Below are 22,789 nucleotides of genomic sequence, written 5' to 3'. Positions count from 1 at the left end.
TACATCTGTCTTACAAAATTAAATAGTATTAAAATGAATACATTAAAGTTAATATGAATATGTGAAAACTTTTCTATATTTGATTGGGAATTAAACAAAATATTTCAATATTTCTGCATTTGTTTGGTGTATACTTGGGTTTGCATTTTTTGGTATTGTTTAGAAGTTCAAATCATAGAAATTGCTTAGACGGGGGTCCACGGCTTCTGAAAATGACTCAGTGGGGGGCCCCAGGTTCAAGTAATGATTCAGCAGAGGTCCACAGAAGTCGAAAAGTTTAAAAACGCTGTTCTAGAATGCTACTTTGTTTGATTATGTTAGCTGGTGGTTTAGAGACATACTGCATCATCATTCACTGGTTGGCTTCATTAAATAGTAAAGAATGCTGAATTTTAGAGCAAACACCTGGGGGCAGATTTATGTTAACTGGCGCATCCCCGGGGATGCGCCAGTTAACATGCGCCACAGTGCGCCACAGCTCCGCCAGCCATGGTGCGCCGCATTTATAATGCGGCGCACCATGGTGCAAAAACGGCACAGATGCGTGACGCATCTCTGCCGGAAATGTGTCGCATTGCTGGAGTTGCGTCGCAAGCGCGACGCAGCTCCAGCAAGGCTCGGAGTGCCCCATTTTAACAATGCTGCGTCAAGACCTACGCCTGCTTCAAGCAGGCACAGGCTTTTGACGCAGCATTGGCTTAAAAGTGACTGAGTGAAATCTCATAGATTTCACTCAGCCACTTTTGCGAGGCGCACCTGCCCCGGAACGCACACCTGCGCCGGAACGCCCACAAGCGGCGCAGGGCTTTACAACGTGACGCATCTGCCTAGATGCGTCACGTTGTAAATCGTTCGTAGGGATGCGCCACGTTTACGCCGCCTTGCGTGACGCAACAGTGGCGTAAACGTGGCGCAAGGGCCTCATAAATCTGCCCCCTGGTGCTTTGTTAACAAAACACATTTTGTCCGTGGAAGGGATAAGTTGTTAAAGCTGTTCTGCAATGTGCAGCTAACAATTGACCCTGACTGGAATTAGAATGTGCATGTTTTGTTTAGTTTACCCTTTTGTTTACCTGGCAGAGGTCATAATGGAGCCACTGGTGTAGTGAGGGGGTTTTCATACAGCCTCGCGGCTCACAAGGTGTTTGTGGATCAAGCCATGACGGGAATGTGCTGCAGGACTGGAGCTCTCGCCATGCAAAAGAAGTAGAGTTGTTTCCCAATCAAATATTTACCCTTCTTAAATATAATGTTCTGCAGAGTTGTTTGGGATATCATTATTTCACAGGGGACCATGAAATATTTTCCAAATGTCAAGGATCGCTGTTAAATTTCGGTTTTATACAACTGTGTTTTGTACAAAAAAAAACACAGAAATGTTTTATATATGATACAGTGGCAGTTGCTACTGTGTATTTGTGATTCAGCTGCACTTCCCATTGAAAAAGCATTTTTTGATTTTCCTCTACCTTTGCCGCCCATGGATGGATCTGCACCATATCTGGCATGCGCTTAGGACAGTCAGTTAAGGTCATGCATGCCAAATTTCATGGAGTTCCCTGCAACGAAAAAAGTTAAAGGGGAAATGAGGTCAAACAATGACCTTTCCCATTGTAGGAAAACAGAAGGGAACTTTTCCTCGCAACTACAGCCAAAACTCCTTAACGGATTTACACAAACCTTGGCATGGGAGTAGAACTTTAACCCGTTGCGTGCTAATGACGAGGCACGGTTGAGCTGCACTCATGACGAGCTGAGCTCGTCACCGCCGTTGGAACGTTCGCACGCGGGGATAATTTTCCCGCTGGTGGTTTAAGTTTGCTCGGTGGTTTTTGAGAAACGGACTCTTAAAAAAGATGCGGAGTGGTCCTTAAATGGTTAACACTTATGTATGTCTTGGTCGTTGTAGTCCATGAGCTGGTCTTTGGACTGTCCAAAATGAAATTTAAAAACATAAAGGCTTCTCTTTGGAAAAGGAGCTTCGTGTTCACTTACCTGGAGGCACTGATTGCCTGCCCCCAAAAGAAAACTTTCTCTTACGGCTTCCATTACAGTATGTAGTTCAGTTACCCATGGGTAGTTATAGTTAGGTCGGAGTTCTTTGTGTTGCTAATAACTTTGTCATCATTTGGTGGATTTCGACAACTCTTTCCAAGCAGGTGCTAAATTTTGGCTAGTTAGTGCATGGAAAGTTTCAGTGTGATCCATCAAGCGGGGTTGAGAAGAAAAGGGGGGTCCAAAAATGGAAAATCCCCCTGCATGTTCCATAGAGTTCTTAAGACAGCTACCACAAAAACTGCTATACAGATTTACACCAAATTTGGCAGGAAACTGGATTTTGGTCCCCCGGTTGTGCTTTTTGTGATTTGGCGAAAATCCGTTAAGTACTTTTTGAGAAATTAAGTATAAATATAATTGTTTTTCTGGACGATTAGTTCCACGAGAGACTCTCGCTGGTGCATTAATTAAAAATGTTCTTTTTTCGATTCAGCATGGGGGTTTTATTTTTCTTGGGCCATCTTGCTTCTGTGGGTGTCAGACTCCTGCAGGAGTAGGCGCTCTGATTGGCTGCCAGCAACATGAGAAAAATGTTGCTAGCAGCCATTCCAGGACTCTGCAACTTAGTCCCCTGTCCTGATGTAAAAAAAGAAAAATAATATAAGAGGGTAGGGATACCATTCACTCCCTAGCCCGCTGGAGGAGGACCCAGAAAGACCCCACCTTGAGGCCAATCATTTTTTTTAATTGGCAAAATTTGCCCCGATCCTGAGAGACTCCACATAAATATAACTTGTGATTGATGTGGTGCCCCTAAACAGGAGAGGTGGAGACTGTGTCCTGGCACTGAGAGAACTCAAGATGAAATATATATTAAGTCTCATTTGTAAAACACCAAATGGACTTAACTGTGATGAAGAGTTACACTCCTGCATCCAATCATGTAAATAAATCATGTTGATTGTGCAAATGTCAACTTAGGCCAGATTCTCGTTTTCTTTTCTCTTCCTTTTCTCTTTTTCCTTTTTTTCTTTTCCTGGCGCTTTCTCCACCACAAAAATGTTTTTTTTTACTGTCACAGCAATGTGTGACACTTGACAAATGTCAGATGTGTTAAAGTATGTGAACTAAGATGCAATAGTGTGAGAATATTCAGTTATGAGTCGGGTTCAATTGTTGTGACAACACAGCTCTGCACCTTGCATGTTTAAATGTAAGTAGCTGGCCTCAGAATATGCCAATATTTGATTATGTTTGAGTGATTACCCACTTGGGGTTTATATTGAACCAACACACAATGAAACAATGTTACGAGTAACACAATGCTCAGTGAGTATATTCAGCCCATCAATGAAAGCGGCAAAAGAATCTTTTGAGAACTTTGCATTGTATTTTGAAGCACAATTTGTGTATTCTAAAATGAATAAGTATGAACGCTGTGCCGTTGGGATGATACGGGACAGCTAGGCCTTCTGGGCAAAAGTGAAATATGGTAGAAACGTCTATATACAACAGAGTTGGTAGCTATTTCAATGGTGCATATAGAGTGACCACAAAAATAAAGCAATGAACACTCATGAAATTATTGGGAGCTCAAGCCAAAGTGACCCGGATCCACAGATACAGCAATGTTGATTATGTTTTATCTAATTTATGCGCCTCCTTAATGAAATGGGACATGAGTCTTGCCTCCATATCTATGAATTGGCCCAGGTAAAAGTGTTGTCAGTATGTGTACATGTCATGTGACTAAGGCCGCAACAGGTGGTCGAAACACATATGGCAGATGAACAATAAAGAATTTTAAGTGCTTGAGGTATCTGCTTCAGTCCAGTTGGAGGTGAGTGATTGCTCATGGATATATATGAATATATATATTCACTGGAAAAACAGAGGTTATAGGGACGTTATAGTGAGGCTCAAATTTTACTGGTACAAAATCATAGAAATTCACCAGTTATAGTTATCTGAGCTTACTATAACTTAGGCTCCCTAATGCACTGCTTATGACCTCAAATATTACATCACTCATGACATTGTAATATCACTGATGACATTATACACACAACCACTCACACACCCCCTCACACCACTATACAACCTCTCATACACCCACTCACACACACACAACCAGGGCCATAGGGTCAGGGTGTTCCTACCCTGCCCCTTTTTCTTTTTTTTAAAGTTTTTTCTGGTATTCGGCTGGGGCCAAGTCGCAAGATGGCTGCCAACACTTCTTACTTGAAGTATTGGCAGCCAATCAGATTACAGCAGGAGATCCGGAGGGTTCGCATCCATAGATGTACAACTTTGGATTTCCTTAAATAGCTCAAAAACTACTGAACAGATTTACATCAATTTACAAAAAGGTCCATTTCTGGACCAAGAGCTACCTTTCTGCCACATTTGGTATAATTCCGTCCAGCAGTTCAGGCTGTATTCGTGTTTAAAATCCCTATTGGAAATGGCATGGAGAAAACATGTTTTGGGACTCCCCTTTTTCTTGGCCCCCGCTTGACAAATTATCCTGCAACTTTCAACATAGCAGCTTAACCGACTGTTGTACTACTTTTGAAAATGTAATGAAGATTCGTTAAATAGCACCGAAGTTATTGGCCAGTGATCGGCTTAAGTTCGTTCCTTTATGCAAAATAAATTGTTGCACCCGTGACATTTCTTAACATTATAAATTTCATTCACGTCATTGGACAATAGTCACTTGATACTATGATGTCCATTATCTCATGAATGAAGAGTTTATTCACCCATATGGAATACCTAAAGACGATTTATGCAAAAGGAACATAACATGACTGTCACACAATTTAGTAGCTTCATGCCAGTTACCTTCACTCGCTCAAGATGTTAACGCCTTGTATCAGCTTTGTTACAGCCTTAACCCTGCTATGGCTCATATCTAAACTATTCCAGCAAAACTCAACTGAAGATCATTGTAGCAACAGAAAATTAAGAGGCAGCTAACGATGTACTAACTGCCTAGATGTACTTTTACTTCCTCCCCACTGTTTAGGCCCCCTGGAAACTTGTTCTGTAAATCCACGATGTACCTGGATTCCAGCCTTTTTAGTCTTTGCATTCTTTCTCCTCCCTTTGGATGATTGGGTACACTGTCCAGACAGAAATACTGCAACAGATCCCTGTCACTTTTATGTTTGATGGAAAAATGCTGAGCCACCTGATAGGTAAAATCCTTTTTCACGATGGCACAGTTGATGGTGCTCCCTATATATCTCAGTCCACAGGGTCACTTTAAACAGTAATCTGCGAATGTGGTTCGGTAGGACACAAATTTGTTGATTTTCTTCCCTTCCTTTAGTCCTTTTACTTCATAAGATAGAATTCTCTTGCTAAAGGCACAGGCTTTACACCTCCCACAGGAGAAAAATCCCTTTGCTTCCTGTAGTGGGAGATACGTAAATGGTGGGAGGCCACCTCGCTGCAAAGCTACATAGAGGTCCAAAGAGCTCCCAGAGGTTTGCGTATATATACCATCCCAGCGTATGAGAACCCTGATCCATTATTACTGGAAGCATGGGCTGCACATACTGCCCTGTCCTGCAAAGGGATGCTGGGAATTTTAGTACAGTTTGTCTGGAGTGACAGGGATAAGGTCCTCAAGGAGATTGAAGCTCTAGAAGAAGAACTGCAGCAGAATGCTGATAAAGAACAACAAGAGCAATTAAGAGAGGCCATTAAGAAGCGACTAGTGAAATATGAAATGAAAATCAATCAGCGAAAATAAGAGAAATTCCACCGCGATGACAGGGATTACGCTATGGGAAGGGTTTTGACTTTTGCAAAAAGATACGAACAATCACGGGAAGAACTGGTGAACAAGACCAAAATGCACACCAATGAACTGCAACCAAGTGTAGAAACCTCTGAATCTGACATGACAGAAGGAGAACAATCGGGAGAAGATACGGCATGTCCCTCCGGAAGACCACAGAAAACCCCTTTTCAGCAGGAGTTCAACATCATCCGCCAAACCAGGCTGAGGGGAGGAAAGAGCAAACCCCCAGAGGACGAAGGAAAACCAGAAGGGGCGGCTGGAAGGGGAAGGTCCAAGCCAAATCAGGCTACCAGAGTGACACGGAGCAAAAGAGGTGGTAGAAGGAAAAGATCATCTGACCATAATCAACCTCTCACACAAAATAATGACGACCACTGAAGAATCAGTTCTGAAACTAGGACTTACATTCTGTCCTAATAAACGTATGGAATATACTCAAACAAGAATGGACTTGTTTAAATTTGTCCGTAAATTGAAGTTACACAAATTCTATAAAACTAAACCAACAACTAAAGAGGCTAAACTTCTGAAATTTAATAAAAAGAATACTGATCTTCTCAATGTTAATGACCTGACAGCCTTGGAATTGCTGGAAGATCTACGCCAGGAGGGCCTAATGGAGGTTCCATCTCTCGTGACAACATTGACTCAAAGAACTAAAAGAATAGGGGTGGAACAAGAGGCACTGAGTAGTAGCTTGAAGCTGCCATCAAATTTTTTACCACAGATGCCTCTGGATGCCATAGACACTTTCTCCGATCTAATCATCAGGATTTGATGTCATTCAGAGAAAACAGACAACCTCCCAAAAAGCAGGATAACTTAACTAAGGCACAGAGAATGGCAGTGAAAGGTTTGGAAGAAGATACTTCCATTATTTGTAAACCCTCAGTTCTCTCGAGAACAATATGTGGAAGAAGCCATGCGACAATTGGGAGATCAGAGATGCTATGAAATGACTTCAAAAGAAAGATATAATGACAGCAATAATCAACTTCATACACTGTTGAAAAAGTGGCATGATAAATGCATGCTGGATTTGGACGAATATTTATTCCTGAGGACAACTAACCCCATTCTGCCAATGTACTATTACCTACCCTAGGTACATAAGGACATGGAGAGACCATCTGGACGACCCATAGTCTCCTCAATGGGCAGTCTAACTGAGAACCTTTCTAGGTTCTTAGACCATTTTCTGTTTGAGGCAGTCTTGGGTCTGAAATCATACATCAGGACACTATGGACTTTATTGAACATATTGAAAAATTGGAATGGCAACCCACTTACTGTCTGATTACTCTCGATATCACAAATCTCTACACCTGAATTGACCATGTGCAAGGCCTGATGGCAGTAGAGTTTTTCCTGAAGAAGCGACAGTTGAAATTTGCAATGCATAACAAAATGCTATTAGAACTGATTGAGTATTATCACTACAATAACATCTTTCTTTTTCAGGGAGATCGCTTTAGACAGGTCTCAGGGACGGCAATGGGCTCATGCTTCGCCCCCAGCTACGCAAATTTATTCGTAAGCTGGTGGGAGGAGCAGGTGGCCTGGGCCCCAGTCAATGAAAAGTGGTCAAATAAAATTGTGTCGTGGTATAGGTATATCGATGACCTGTTCTTGGTGTGGAATGGCTCTGAGAGTGAGGCAGAAGAGTATGTAACACTTCTTAATGAAAACAATGTAAATCTGAGGTTCACAGGCCAGATTAGTTTGGTACAAAAGGGGGTGGTCATGGATGGAGTGTGAGTGTTTGATTGATTCAGATGCTCCGTCCATCACCGCCCCCTTTTGTACCGCTTTTGGCCACCATAAGTGTGGCAGGGTATGCTCAGAAGTGAGTCCCTTGCTCACTTTACCACTGGATTCAAGCAAGCCGGGCTGAAGACGGCTGGAATGCCAGAAACCGTTCCTCGGAAGCTTGTTTCCGGTCCAGGGAAGACATGGCTTGGTAGTTCGGGCTGGACTGTTCCCTTGAGGCACAGGGTCAGACTGATTTGCATATAGCCATGTCTGAACTGGGGTGGCAGAGTGGGCTAAAGAATGGTGATGGATTAAACCCAGATCTTTTGACTGGGTGTGAGTGTTTGATTGATTCAGATGCTCCGTCCATCACCACCCCCTTTTGTAACGTTTCAAAGCTTGGCCCCTCAAAGAAGACGCTGGACGCGGGAGCCTTTTTGCAAGCTTCTTTATTCACTTGCGTCCCTAATCTCCTCCCCTTCCGGTCTCGCCCCTTCCTGCCCCCGCCTTTTCCTGTGTTGCCTGCCCTGTCTTGAAACCAGGGTCAGGCATAACGATACAACACCACGGGCAACTGGTTTTGTTGGATTGCACGCCTCGTCTATTTCACTGCCAAGGCACAGTTAATATGAAGCTCTTCCAGGAACCTGGAACTCAAGAACAGGTGTCATGGAACCGTCTGGGGAAAGGCACTGTTCTAATGCAGATGTTGTGGCTATGCCTCTGAAGCCTCGACCTCTCACATAGGGAGCGCTGTGTCTTGAAAATGTTGGTTCTGGAACATTCTCAAGCCTCCTTCAGCTAAACTAGCATTTGCTTCCTCCGTGATAACTCGTCAGCCTCTTCACTGCTGTCGTGGTTGTCTGTTTACCAAGATGTCAGGAGTAAAACAAGTGACATACTGGCATCCCTCAACATTTTGAACAGGTCCCGCACCAGGGCAGAGTTACCGGGCTGAAGACGGCTGGAATGCCAGAAACCGGTCCTCGGAAGCTTGTTTCCAGTCCAGGGAAGACATGGCTTGGCAGTTCGGGCTGGACTGTTCCCATGAGGCACAGGGTCAGACTGATCTGCATATAGCCATGTCTGAACTCGGGTGGCAGAGTGGGCTAAAGAACGGTGATGGATTAAACCCAGATCTTTTGACTGGGTGTGAGTGTTTGATTGATTCAGATGCTCCGTCCATCACCACCCCCTTTTGTACCAGGTTAGTTTGGTGGCAGCCAAGTACTTGGGCCTGAGAATAGAGATAAAGGAGGGAAAGATGAGTACTGCTCTATTCAAGAAACCGACTGCGGGTAACAGCACGCTACATGCGTTAAGCAGTCATCCTCGAAAATTGGTAAACAGTATTCCCTATGGGGAATTCCTCAGATTAAAGTGTAACTGCTCTAAGAAGCGTGATTTTGAATTGGCAGCCAGAGAAAGTGTCAACAGATTTCTGGCAAGAGACTTCAATGAAAAGCTTTTGGAAAGAACACTCTATAGGTTTGATCAGATACCTAGAGAGGATCTATTTAAACACAAGAGACAGAGTAGAGAAGATGGTAGGTTTCGGATGATAACCACCTTTTCTCAAGATGTGAACAGTCTAAGGATGATCATGAGGAAGCATTGGCACGTGTTGAAAACAGACAACATCATCGGTGTCGACGTGCCGATAGCCCCATTGATCACCTATCGGAAGGCCCGGTCATTGAGGGATAATGGGACACCCCCGCGCCGCACGGCCACCAGCTGCTGCGTGTGCCCCATTGCCTTGCCCTCTGCCCCGCTGCCTGCCTCGCTGCCGGCTGCCGGCTGACTCTGCTGTTGGTTGTTTTGGCCTTGTTTTGACCTCCATTTGTGCCTGTTTTCTATTTTTGTGCCCGTGTTAGCGTCTTAATCTCCATTTGTATTGTTATTGTTATTTTGTTGCCGTGTCAGCGTTTTCCTTCCTGTTTGCCCGCCTACCTCGCCGCCCTCCGTCTTCCATCCCCGCTCCCCGCTTCCCGCCACGACCGCAGACCCCGCCCCTTTTTTCCTTCTGTTCCCTCCCCGCTCCCGCCTCCCAGCTGCTCCGCCCACCCGCGCACTTGGCCTTATATGGCGACCGTGCGACGCAGGTGAGTGTGACCCACTTGTGGGACACCCCCGCGCCGCACGGCCACCAGCTGCTGCGTGTGCCCCATTGCCTTGCCCTCTGCCCCGCTGCCTGCCTCGCTGCCGGCTGCCGGCTGACTCTGCTGTTGGTTGTTTTGGCCTTGTTTTGACCTCCATTTGTGCCTGTTTTCTATTTTTGTGCCCGTGTTAGCGTCTTAATCTCCATTTGTATTGTTATTGTTATTTTGTTGCCGTGTCAGCGTTTTCCTTCCTGTTTGCCCGCCTACCTCGCCGCCCTCCGTCTTCCCTCCCCGCTCCCCGCTTCCCGCCACCACCGCAGACCCCGCCCCTTTTTTCCTTCTGTTCCCTCCCCGCTCCCCCCTCCCAGCTGCTCCGCCCACCCGCGCACTTGGCCTTATATGGCGACCGTGCGACGCAGGTGAGTGTGACCCACTTGTGGGACACCCCCGCGCCGCACGGCCACCAGCTGCTGCGTGTGCCCCATTGCCTTGCCCTCTGCCCCGCTGCCTGCCTCGCTGCCGGCTGCCGGCTGACTCTGCTGTTGGTTGTTTTGGCCTTGTTTTGACCTCCATTTGTGCCTGTTTTCTATTTTTGTGCCCGTGTTAGCGTCTTAATCTCCATTTGTATTGTTATTGTTATTTTGTTGCCGTGTCAGCGTTTTCCTTCCTGTTTGCCCGCCTACCTCGCCGCCCTCCGTCTTCCCTCCCCGCTCCCCGCTTCCCGCCACCACCGCAGACCCCGCCCCTTTTTTCCTTCTGTTCCCTCCCCGCTCCCGCCTCCCAGCTGCTCCGCCCACCCGCGCACTTCGCCTTATATGGCGACCGTGTGAACGCGCAGCGGTCACGCGCAGCGGGCGCGCCGATTGTGCGCCGAAGGCGCGCCAAAGGTAAGCCCGTCTGCGCCCGTCCGCGACCGGATCGCGACCAGCGCCAGGACCCCTGGCCCAAGAAGACCCCGACCTACCCGCCAGACGTACTCCGCCGCCACCCTCATCGCACTCAACACCGGCCGACTCCCAGAATGCCACCAAGCCACACCACGACGCACCCACGGACCTTTCAGCTGCCACGCCTGCAAATTCTCCTGCATCCGGACCTGCCTCGCACCAGCACCCGCCAAGTCGAACACCAGCAGCACCCACCTCAAGTGCATCCTGCTCAACACCCGCTCCGTCCACAGACACGCCATCGAACTCTGGAACCTCCTAGACGCCACAGCCCCAGACGTTGCCTTCCTCACAGAGACCTGGATGAACGCCTCTTCAGCTCCTGACATCGCCATCGCTATCCCAGAGGGCTACAAGATCGTCCAGAGGGACCGCAACGCCAACCAGATGGGAGGAGGCATCGCCATCATCCACAGGAACACCATCCGTATCACGACCAGCACCGACAACACCCTGACCACCGCCGAACACCTGCATTTCCAGATCCACACCGACCCGAACACCACCCTCAGAGGCACCCTGATCTACCGACCCCCGGGACCACGCACACAATTCAGCGAGGACATCGCCGACTTCGTCAGCCCGCATGCCCTCCCCTCCGCCGACTACATCCTCCTGGGGGACCTCAACTTCCACCTGGAGAACAACAACGACCGCAACACCAGCACCCTGCTCGACAACCTCGCCAATCTTGGACTCAAGCAGCTGGTGTCCACCCCCACCCACCTCGCCGGACACACACTCGACGCAGTGTTCTCTTCCAGCACAGACATCGACTTCAGCCACGCCACAGAGCTGCAATGGACGGACCACAGCTGCGTCCACTTCACCTTCAAGAGAACAACGACCCACCACCACCAGCAACAGGCCGCCCGCAGAAGCTGGAACAAGATCACAGCAGACCAGCTCGCCACCTCCCTGAGCCAGCACCCTCCTGCCAGCTCAGCGAACCCCAGCCAGGCCGCCGACAACCTCACGAAGTGGATCAGCACCTGCGCGGACGAACTCGCCCCGCTGAGGACCCCGCCCAGTAGACCCGGCAGCAAGAAAGCCCCGTGGTTCACCGACAAACTCAAGAGCTCCAAGAAGAACTGCCGAGCCCTCGAGAAAGTCTGGAGAAGGGAACCTACACCGGACAACAGGACCACCTTCAAGCTGGCCACCCGGAAGCACCACCAGCTGATCCGCGCCGCCAAGAAAACTGCATTCAAGGACCGGCTGGACAACAACGCACACAACTGCAAGGAACTCTTCAACATCGTGAAAGAGCTATCCAACCCCAGCGCAGGAAACAACGACATCACCCCATCGCAAGACCTCTGCAACTCCCTCGCTTCATACTTCCACAACAAGATCGCGGACATACACAACAGCTTCAACAACCAACCAACGCACACCAAGACCGAACAACCACCCCCCACCACCACCCTCCACGCCTGGACCCCGATCAGCACCGAAGACACCATCCGCACGATGAACTCCAGCCACTCCGGATCACCGACCGACCCCTGCCCTCACCACGTCTTCAACAAGGCTGACGCTGTCATCGCACCCCACCTGCGAGACATCATCAACACATCCTTCGACACCGCCACCTTCCCTGAGAGCTGGAAGCACGCCGAACTCAGCGCTCTACTCAAGAAACCCACAGCGGACCCCACCGAACTCAAGAATTACCGCCCCATCTCGCTCCTCCCGTTTCCAGCCAAAGTCATCGAGAAGACCGTCAACAAGCAGGTGGCCGCCTTCCTCGAGTCGAATGGATCCCTCGACCCCTCACAGTCCGGCTTCCGAGCCAATCACAGCACCGAGACCGCCCTCATCGCCGCCACCGATGACATCCGAGCCCTGATGGACAACAGAGAAACAGCGGCCCTCATCCTCCTCGACCTCTCCGCGGCATTCGACACTGTCTGCCACCGCACCCTAGTACAGCGCCTCAGCAACGTCGGAATCCAGGACAAGGCGCTGGAATGGATCATCTCCTTCCTCGACAGAAGAACACAGAGAGTCCGCCTACCACCGTACAAGTCAGAAGCCACCGAAGTCATCTGCGGCGTCCCTCAAGGATCCTCTCTGAGCCCCACCCTCTTCAACGTCTACATGAGCCCCCTCGCGGCCATCGCACGCCAACACAACCTCAACATAATCTCCTACGCCGACGACACCCAGCTGATCCTCTCCCTGACCAACGACCCCGCCGCCGCCAGAGCCAACCTGCACGAAGGGATGAAAGAGGTAGCCGAGTGGATGACGACCAGCCGCCTGAAACTGAACTCGGACAAAACGGAGGTCCTCATCCTGGGCTCCTCACCCTCCGCCTGGAACGACTCCTGGTGGCCTCCCGCCCTGGGCACCGCACCCAAACCGACAGACCACGCACGCAACCTGGGCTTCATCCTGGACTCCTCCCTCTCCATGACCAGGCAAGTCAACAACGTTTCCTCGGCGTGCTTCAACATCCTACGCATGCTACGGAAGATCTTCTGGTGGATCCCCACCGAGACCAGGAAGACCGTCACCCAGGCCCTCGTCACTAGCCGACTGGACTACGGCAACGCCCTCTACGCCGGTACCACCGCCAAGCTCCAGAAGAGACTCCAGCGGATCCAGAACGCCTCAGCCAGACTCATCCTCGACATCCCACGAACCAGCCACATCTCCTGACATCTGAGAGACCTTCACTGGCTCCCCGTCAACAAAAGAATCACCTTCCGCCTCCTCACCCACGCCCACAAAGCCCTACACGACCAAGGCCCGAGCTACCTCAACAGCCGAATCAACTTCTACGCTCCCAAACGCCACCTCCGATCAGCCAACCACGCCCTCGCCGCCGTCCCCCGCATCCGAAGAGCGACTACAGGAGGAAGGTCCTTCTCCTACCTGGCCGCCAAGACCTGGAACTCCCTCCCGACCGACCTGCGCCTGAACCAAGACCACCTCTCCTTCAGGAAGAAGCTGAAGACCTGGCTGTTCGAGCAGTAGCGGCACCCCCCCCCCACCCCCAGCGCCTTGAGACCCTACGGGTATGTAGTGCGCTTTATAAATGTCATTGATTGATTGATTGATTGATAATTTGGTACATAGTCACCTAGATCCTGTTCCAACCAGACAAGGGACACAACAGGAAGCAAAGGGATTTTCCCCCTGTGGGAGGTGTAAAGCCTGTGCCTTTAGCAAGAGAATTCTATCTTATGAAGTAAAAGGGCTAAAGGAAGGGAAGAAAATCAACAAATGTATGTCCTGCCAAACAACATTCGCAGTTTACTGTTTAAAGTGCCCCTGTGGACTGAGATATATAGGGAACACCATCAACTGTGCCAAATTAAGAATTCTGGAGCATATGCATGCCATCGTGAAAAAGGATTTTACCTATCCAATGGCTCAGCTTTTTTCCATCAAACATAAAAGTGACAGGGATCTGTTGGAGTATTTCTGTCTGGACGGTGTACCCAATCATCCAAGGGGAGGAGACAGAATGCAAAAACTAAGAAGGCTAGAATCCAGGTACATCGTGGATTTACAGACCAAGATTCCAGGGGGCCTAAACAGTGGGGAGGATTTAATAGTACAACTAGGCAGTTAGTACATCGTTAGCTGCCTCTTAATTTTCTGTTGCTACAATGATCTTCAGCTGAGTTTTGCTGGAATAGTTTCGATATGAGCCATTGCAGGGTTAAGGCTGTAACAAAGCCGATACATGGGGTTAACATCTTGAGCGAGTGACGGTAACTGGCATGAAGCTACTAAATTGTGTGACAGTCATGTTATGTTCCTTTTACATAAATCTTCTTTAGGTATTCCATATGGGTGAATAAACTCTTCATTCATGAGATAATGGACATCATAGTATCAAGTGACTATTGTCCAATGATGTGAATGAAATGTATAATGTCAAGAGGTGTCACGAGTGCAACAATTTATTTTGCTTAACGGAACGAACTTAAGCCGATCATCGGCCATATATACGTGGGACAGTGAGGGTTTGGGCAAACCTATTTAGGTTGCCAGTGCGGATCCACGGCAAGATTTGTCATTTCACAGTTTACATCTTATTAATATTATAATTGTGAACTGAGGCTTATAAACCATGTTTCATGGAAAGTTTTTAGTTATAACTGTGATTATCGTGAATATAATGAATTGGTGATATCTCCAATATGGCGCTTACTATGAAGTGGAGCGTTTGTCCCTCATTTGTTCCTACTGTGTTATGCAAATTGGTTAAAATGGCGCTGCACAGCGCGTTAGAGTTGATACCGAAGAAGGAGTTTATCCGAACCGCGTCTGTCTTCGATAAATAAAGACCGCCTGAGAGATATTCCTGTGAGTGCTGTTTCCTTTCCTGTGGAATTGGGAGAATTTTGGAGCTTTTATATTTACGCGGAACACCAACGCGATACAGCATCCGCCGATTGAGTGACTCGCTACTTGGTGTGAATGGAGCAGTGATATATATATATATATATATATATATATACGATCCATCACCAACAGCAGCCACCGAGAGTGAAGAGGCCAACACAGGAGAACAAGTGGGAACAGCCTTTATTCCATCCGCAGCAGGTAAGGATACATTGCACACCCGCTGTCAAGGCAAATGCATTTCGGCTTCTGATTAGCCTTCTTCAGCGCCACGGGTGTTTGTGGTGAGTCAGGCAGCGGCAAAGAATATTTCTAACACAATTTCTCCTGATGTCACCAGCTTAGCTCCACCCCCTAAAGCCCGAATGGCAAACGCAAATGTCTATTGGCGAGTCACATTGTGTGTAGTGACTACCTTTTCCCAGAGTGCATTCTGCTTAGTCACTGGAAAACGCTGCTTGGAGGTGACCAAGCGTCGTTGTAATGCAATTGTTCCCCACTTTGCTGCAGAAGAATACGCTGTCCCCTCCGGTCTCCAACCGTCTCAACCTGCCTGTTCCTGGTGTCAGAAAAGCGGGGACCCGGCAGACATGCACGCCCAGCCCAGCGTAGAGCCAATTGACCCCAACACCGCCGTATGTGAACCAGACAAGTAGGTGGACTCCGACATATCCCGGCACCCCGGGCAACTCCAAAACACCACCGAAGCAGCAACTAGCAAAGTCAGAGCCAACTTAGTGAGACGGGGGCCCCTTTGCGCGGTACTGGACTCCGCGCTGAAACATACGATCCATCACCAACAGCAGCCGCCGAGAGTGAAGAGGCCAACACAGGAGAACAAGTGGGAACAGCCTTTATTCCATCCGCAGCAGGTAAGGATACATTGCACACCCGCTGTCAAGGCGAATGCATTTCGGCTTCTGATTAGCCTTCTTCAGCGCCACGGGTGTTTGTGGTGAGTCAGGCAGCGGCAAAGAATATTTCTAACACAATGTCACGCCCCTCCTGATGTCACCAGCTTAGCTCCACCCCCTAAAGCCCGAATGGCAAACGCAAATGTCTATTGGCGAGTCACATTGTGTGTAGTGACTACCTTTCCCAGAGTGCATTCTGCTTAGTCACTGGAAAACGTTGCGTGGAGGTGACCATGCGTCGTTGTAATGCAATTGTTCCCCACTTTGCTGCAGAAGAATACGCTGTCCCCTCCGGTCTCCAACCGTCTCAACCTGCCTGTTCCTGGTGTCAGAAAAGCGGGGACCCGGCAGACATGCATGCCCAGCCCAGCGTAGAGCCAATTGACCCCAACACCGCCGTATGTGAACCAGACAAGCAGGTGGACTCCGACTTATCCCGGCACCCCGGGCAACTCCAAAACGCCACCGAAGCAGCAACCAGCAAAGTCAGAGCCAATTTAGTGAGACGGGGGCCCCTTTGCGCGGTACTGGACTCCGCGCTGAAACATACGATCCATCACCAACAGCAGCCGCCGAGAGTGAAGAGGCCAACACAGGAGAACAAGTGGGAACAGCCTTTATTCCATCCGCAGCAGGTAAGGATACATTGCACACCCGCTGTCAAGGCGAATGCATTTCGGCTTCTGATTAGCCTTCTTCAGCGCCACGGGTGTTTGTGGTGAGTCAGGCAGCGGCAAAGAATATTTCTAACACAATGTCACGCCCCTCCTGATGTCACCAGCTTAGCTCCACCCCCTAAAGCCCGAATGGCAAATGCAAATGTCTATTGGCGAGTCACATTGTGTGTAGTGACTACCTTTCCCGGAGTGCATTCTGCTTAGTCACTGGAAAACGTTGCGTGGAGGTGACCAAGCGTGGTTGTAATGCAATTGTTCCCCACTTTGCTGCAGAAGAATACGCTGTCCCCTCCGGTCTCCAACCGTCTCAACCTGCCTGTTCCTGGTGTCAGAAAAGCGGGGACCCGGCAGACATATATATATATGAATTTGAATTTAAAAACATTTATACAGCGCTCGTTTACCCAGCGGTTTCATGGCGCTAGTGGTGAAACAGTGGACGGCAGCAGCTAAAGGGATTTAAGTCGAGTAGGCTTGCATAAAAAGGAAGGTTTTGAGATCCTTCCGAAACTGGAGGTAGGAAGGTGAGGTGCGCAGGGTAGCCGGGAGGGAGTTCCAAAAGGCTGGAGCCAGGACAGCGAATCTCGCTCCACCCGCCTTCTGTTTTTTAAAACGGGGGATGGTTAGGAGGGCCAAATGAGTGGAGCGAAGTTCTCTGCCTGGGAGGTAGGGCTTAATGGCAGAGCAGATGAATTCGGGAGCAGTGCCCCATCTGGCCTGGTAAGTGAGGCAGCCGAGTTTGAACAGGGCACGCTCTTTCACAGGGAGCCAATGTAATGTTTTGAGCAGTGGGGTGGCCCGGTGGTATTTGGGTGGGCCGTGGATCAGGCGGGCAGCCTGATTCTGTACCAGTTGCAAGCGGTGGATCGCGTAGGCAGGGGCCCCATTATAGACTATGTTGCCATAGTCTATACGAGACAGTACCATGGCCAGCACAATTATTTTTAAAGCAGAGGGAGAAAAAAAACGGGAAACTTTCCTGATTATTCTGAGGGAAAAAAACAAGAGGAAACCACAGAACCAACTTGTGAGTGAACAGTGAGTTGAGAGTTAAGAAGGATCCCAAGGGTTTTTACTTTGGGTACAGGGAGTGGAGGGGCACCAAGGGAAGGGGGCCAGAAAGAGGGGGACCATGGACTGCAACCACCTCCGGTCAGGACCAGCTCGGTCTTGTCCGGATTGAGTTTGAGGTGGTTGCAATTCATCCAATCTTGAATGAACGTCATTACTGCCTGGACGTTCAGGGCGGATGAAGATGAGTGGGACAGGTTGAAAATTAGCTGGAGGTCATCTGCGTAGTTGAACACGGTGACCTCCAGCTGCTGTAACATAAAAATGAGGGGGAAGATGTATAGGTTGAACAAAAGGGGGGAAAGTGATGAGCCCTGGGGGACCCCACACTCTACCTTGCGGGAGGCCGCGGCGAAGCCAGCCAAATGGACCGCTTGAGCTCTCCCAGCGAGAAAGGACTCAAGCCATGAGAAGGCCAAGCCCTCTATGCCCGGCGCCCTGACACGGTTGAGGAGGATGGAGTGGTCCACCGTGTCAAAAGCGGCGGACAGGTCTAGGAGTATCAAAGCTTGCGGAAGGTTGATGTCGATACCTTCACGCAGTTTGTCCATTACTGAGATGACCACTTTCTCCGTAGAGTGCAGGGGACGGAAACCGGCTTGACAGGGGGACAGGCAATGATTTGCTTCAACATGGGTGCTCAAAATGGTGGTAACATGGGTTTCAAGGACTTTTGCAAGGTAAGGCAGGAGGGAAATGGGGCGGTAATTGGAGGGGGAGGATGAGTCGGCGTCAGGTTTTTTTAGGATTGGAATGACAACCGCCGATTTGTGTGGGCTGGGGACAGTACCGTGTATAAGTGAATCATTAAGAAGGGTCAAAGGTGGTGTGGGGCAGGCTGAGTAGATTTCCTTGAGGATGTGAGCAGGGGCAAAATCCAGGGGAGAACCTGATTTGACCCGATGAAACAAAGGAAGGAGTGTGTCATTGGTTAGTAATGGAATGTTGGTCAATTTGAGGGTAGTGGGGGGTGGGGAGGGGTTGACAAATGTGGGGGAGGGCAGGGGAATGTTGTGTTTAATTTTGGCAACCTTGTCAATGAAAAACTCGTTGAGCGAGTCGCAGAGGGGCTGGGAAGGGGGGATGGTGACCGTGGCTCTGCTGGATGATGCTAGTTCATGGACGGTGGAGAAGATTTCCTTTGATTGGGACTCAGCTGTCATTATCCTGTTGGTATAGTATTCAGTTTTTGCTTCAAGAATGCCCTTTTTGTAAGTTTGTAAGACAGACAGATAAATTGACTTTTGTGCGGGGCTGTAAGTTCTTCTCCAAACTCGCTCGGCCCGCCTTGCAGCTAGTTTCTTTGCTTTGAGGTCGGGAGTAAACCAACGATTGGCTGCGTGGGCCCGTTTGACTGTAAGCCGCCTTAAGGGAGCGAATTCATCACCCGCCACAGTAAGCCAGTTGTTAATAGCGGCCAACTGGGAGGTAGCCGCAAGGCCAGATAGGTCAGGGCTGGTTTTGGCCAGGGCTGAGCAGAGAGAAGGCATGTCTGTTTTGCCCCATTTCCGAACCCAGGTGTTTTTGGGAAGCGGGGGTTTGACCAGGGGCGCTAGAGCAAGGGAGAACGTGATGGTGGAATGGTCTGACCAAGAACATGGAGATATTATGGGGGATGTGGATGGGACGTTCAGTAACCAGATTTGGTCTAGCGTATGACCATGTATGTGGGTGGGACTATGAATGAGCGGCGAGAAGTTCAAACTATTCATAAGGCTGGTAAACTCCTTTGATTGAAGGCTTTCGGCAGGATCGTTAGGCCAAAAGTTGAGGTCCCCTAAGACTAGTACAGATGAGTTGTTAATTACCAGGGTAGCCAGGAGGGTCTGGATATTGGAAAGAAATGAGGGAGTGGGTTGGGGGGGGGCGATAGATTAAGACAAAAGTGAGGGGAGCCTGGTGGGAAGTCGAACGGGCTACGAGGTGATCAACATCGGGGATAGGGGGGGAAGGGAGAACCTGGAAATTAAGATCAGTACGAGCTATTAGGGCCACTCCTCCACCCCGCTTGCCTACTGGGCGGTCCGCTCGGATGGCGGAATATGAAGATGGTAAGGCGGCAAGCACGTTGGGCAGGGAGTCGGTCTTGAACCAGGTCTCGGTTAAAAATAAGAATATATATATTTATAATGTGAATTTACCAAGTAAACACGGGAAGCTTTCAGCCCGCTCTCTGATTACCAATGGTTGGATTTATTTCCACTTCCATTTGTGTGCTTCTTATTTGATGGCTTTTCATGTCCCAGCCTGTCAATCTTGTGTTTGCTCCTCTTCTTTACTAACTCTATGACTGGATGACTTCCATGCTTCCACTGCTTGCTTTTCGGGAACTACTTTTTTCTTTGTTTTTAAGTACTCTATGAGAGTGCATGTCTTTTTCAGCTGTCTCCCTTGTGTGCTTTTCTATCCCCTAAATTCCTCTCTCTTTCTCTCGACCATGTGCTTCTCTTACACCCTACACTTGTGTTGAACTCTCTCGCCTGTGTGCTCCCCCCATGAGCCATGTTGCTCTCTTTAATTTTTGCCCGTGTCTTCCTCATACTGCTTTTCTCCATGTCCTCGTGTTGCTTTCCCCAACTACCACATTCTCCCCAATCTACAATTTGCTCTTCCATTTTCATTTTTTTTTAAAGTACATTTGTGCTGCGTTTTTATAAAAAGCACATTAACACTACTTTAAAAAAATGAATCGATCTTAAATTGATAAATCAAAGTTTTAAAAATCCATGTCATGTTGTAGGCGTGCGCATGTGTGTTGAAAACATGTGCGTTACACGACTAAGCGGCTGCATCATACACCTTCTTTTTTAAGCCATACTATACAGTAGCACAATGTTGCACAGCATAACTAAAAAAAAAACCACTGGTAACACTAATAGGTCTTATAGTTGAGACATATTGGCTTTGCCATTGGGTATTATGAAAAAGACTCGCTTAATGGATATGCATGAATTTAAAATTGCCAAGAGTACGTTTAACATACTAAGAGCCCAACAAATGTATTTTATATTCATCAAATGGTGGCCAAGTTAAAAGCAAATCAACAAATGCTTTTCCAACTGTCAAAATATACAAAAGTGTTAAACCTTTCAGGCCCACGTGGCAACTTTTTCATACTGAACAGATTTATAACAAAACGAAAAAAACACACGTTGTGTGTAAAGAACTATATTCATGCGAACTTTGGCATAAACGCATTCACTGGTTGTTGATATAGCTGTAAACAAAATGTCCTATGGGAGTAAAATTAGGAAGTCACGGGTTTGCCCAGGCCCTCAGCTCTTAACTTTGAACCCCTGTGCGGGAATTCATAGAAATGTCCTCATTAGTTAAAGTAACAATAAATGGCATACTACACTAGTGTTATTCTGTGTCTGCATCCACACTATTTTATGCCAAGCAAGATTAAATAAATGTGGCCCGATAACACGATATTTAATCCACATATACTAAATAGAATTGCATCGACATATTACTACAGTGAAGATGTCAAATCATGAAGACACAACAGCATGAGACAACACTTCATACCGTGTCACATAATATGCAATGTATTACTATTGTTGACGGGTGGGATGCAATGTCAGCCACTCCAAGCTTTCGCACTCCACACAACAAAGTTAATAAATGTGAATACACAGTATTTTACACTCCGTGCATCTATCTATATTCCGCTAATCATGCATCTAGATACACAAAGCAGACAAAACTCTAAAATGCAGCACCCGTAATATTTGCTCCCGACCCTGAGATGTCTGGGGGTGCACGGAACTCACCAGCTCTTGTCGGAGCCACTCCAGCGCCTGGCCCAGGGTGGCGAAGCCCTGAGTGTTCATCAGTGGCACGTCCTCCGCCTGTGTGGGGGCTCGGCGGGGACGCGGTGGGGTCGTTCCCTCCCCCTCAGTCTCTCTTTCCACCAGCTCGTGCACCGGCTCCCTCTTGGGGCCTCTGGGCGGCTGACCGGCGCCCCCGTCCTCGTGCCCCGGCGCCTTCCTTGGGCCGCTCAGGGGCGGGCTCGTGGCCTCCTCGCCGCGCCCTCGGGCCACGGGCTTGAATGGCGGCGTCCGCTCGGGGGCCCTCCAGGGCTGGCGCTGCACCTGGGCCTTCCACTCCAGGTAGGAAGGCCGGCGCGTCTGCAGCTTCAGCTTCGCCGTCAGGGCCTTCACCGAGTCCAAGTCGTCATCACACGAGGAGGCCTCCTCGCCCAGCTCCTTGAACTTCCACCCATCAAAGGACATCTTCAGGGAGCGCTCACAAAGGTCGCTCGTGCGAGTGTTCACAAGAGCTCTGTGCACGAGTGGATCTGCCTCGCGGCTGTGAGTGTGTGCTAGTGCAATTCTGAGAGAATGAGTGTGAGTGAGGGTCTATCTAAGGACGTCTGAGAAAAGTTAGCCTGCCAGAGAAACTCTGGGAAGGACTGTGCACAAGAATATGTGCACTAATAGTAATAGTGCAAGAGAGTCGGTGTGCAAGTGAATGTGCACCCGGAACACTCCAATAATGGCTGAAAAATATCTGTGCACGAATGAGCGGGCAAGAGAAACCCAGAAAGAATGCCTGCCCAAATATATTCGCTACACACCAAGCGTGCAAATGGGTCAGTACACGAGTGACCGTGCCAGAAGGTCCGTGCAAAGTGAATGCAGAGCGTTTGTGTTAGACGAGTATTTGAGGGTGTGGGTGTAACAATTACCATGCAAAAGTTACCGTGTACAGGGTTAGCACCAGTGGACGTGTGAGAGGGTTCCTTCAAGAGTGAAACTGCAGAAGCATTTGCACAGAAGTGAGCAGTAAGGCGGTATGTAAACAAGTGAGCGTGGAAGCAGTCTGTGCTCGGCTGAGTGTCCGTGCCCAGTTGGGCGTGCAAGAGAATTCTTGAAAGCGTTAAGGTGCTAAAATCGTGTGCGCAAGAGCGAACATGGACGAGGTTCTTTGCTATTGCACGCTAGACCAGTCACCGCAGAGGGAGCAGGAACGTCACCGAAACGAGTCAGCGCGTGCAAGGGCCTGTGCTTCGGTGTGAGTGGGCAGTGTATATTTTAACCGAAGTGTGTATAGCCTAAACAGGGATTTCTATCGCCAAATATCGACTCAAATATGTGTGTGTTGCAGTTTAGGGGTTGGGGCGACTCGTGCAAGAAAGATCTAC

General features: G+C 48.9%; 1 protein-coding gene across 1 annotated transcript in view; it reads right to left on the bottom strand.

The window, feature by feature from the left end:
- FAM167B (family with sequence similarity 167 member B) overlaps nucleotides 1–22,223 on the bottom strand; it is a 54,057-nt gene extending 31,834 nt beyond the window's left edge. The window contains exon 1 of the mRNA XM_086955692.1: nucleotides 21,417–22,223. Coding sequence (XP_086811818.1) covers nucleotides 21,417–21,878 — 462 coding nt within the window. The 5' untranslated portion in view covers nucleotides 21,879–22,223. The remainder of the gene's footprint in view (nucleotides 1–21,416) is intronic.
- Between the last annotated feature and the right edge of the window lie 566 nt (nucleotides 22,224–22,789).

This window comes from Lissotriton vulgaris, chromosome 2_1 (assembly GCF_964263255.1).
Source record: "Lissotriton vulgaris chromosome 2_1, aLisVul1.2, whole genome shotgun sequence".
In the NCBI taxonomy this organism is placed as follows: Eukaryota; Metazoa; Chordata; class Amphibia; order Caudata; family Salamandridae; genus Lissotriton; species Lissotriton vulgaris.
Note: the sequence above shows the minus strand (reverse complement) of the source record. Positions and strands in the feature narration are given on the sequence as shown.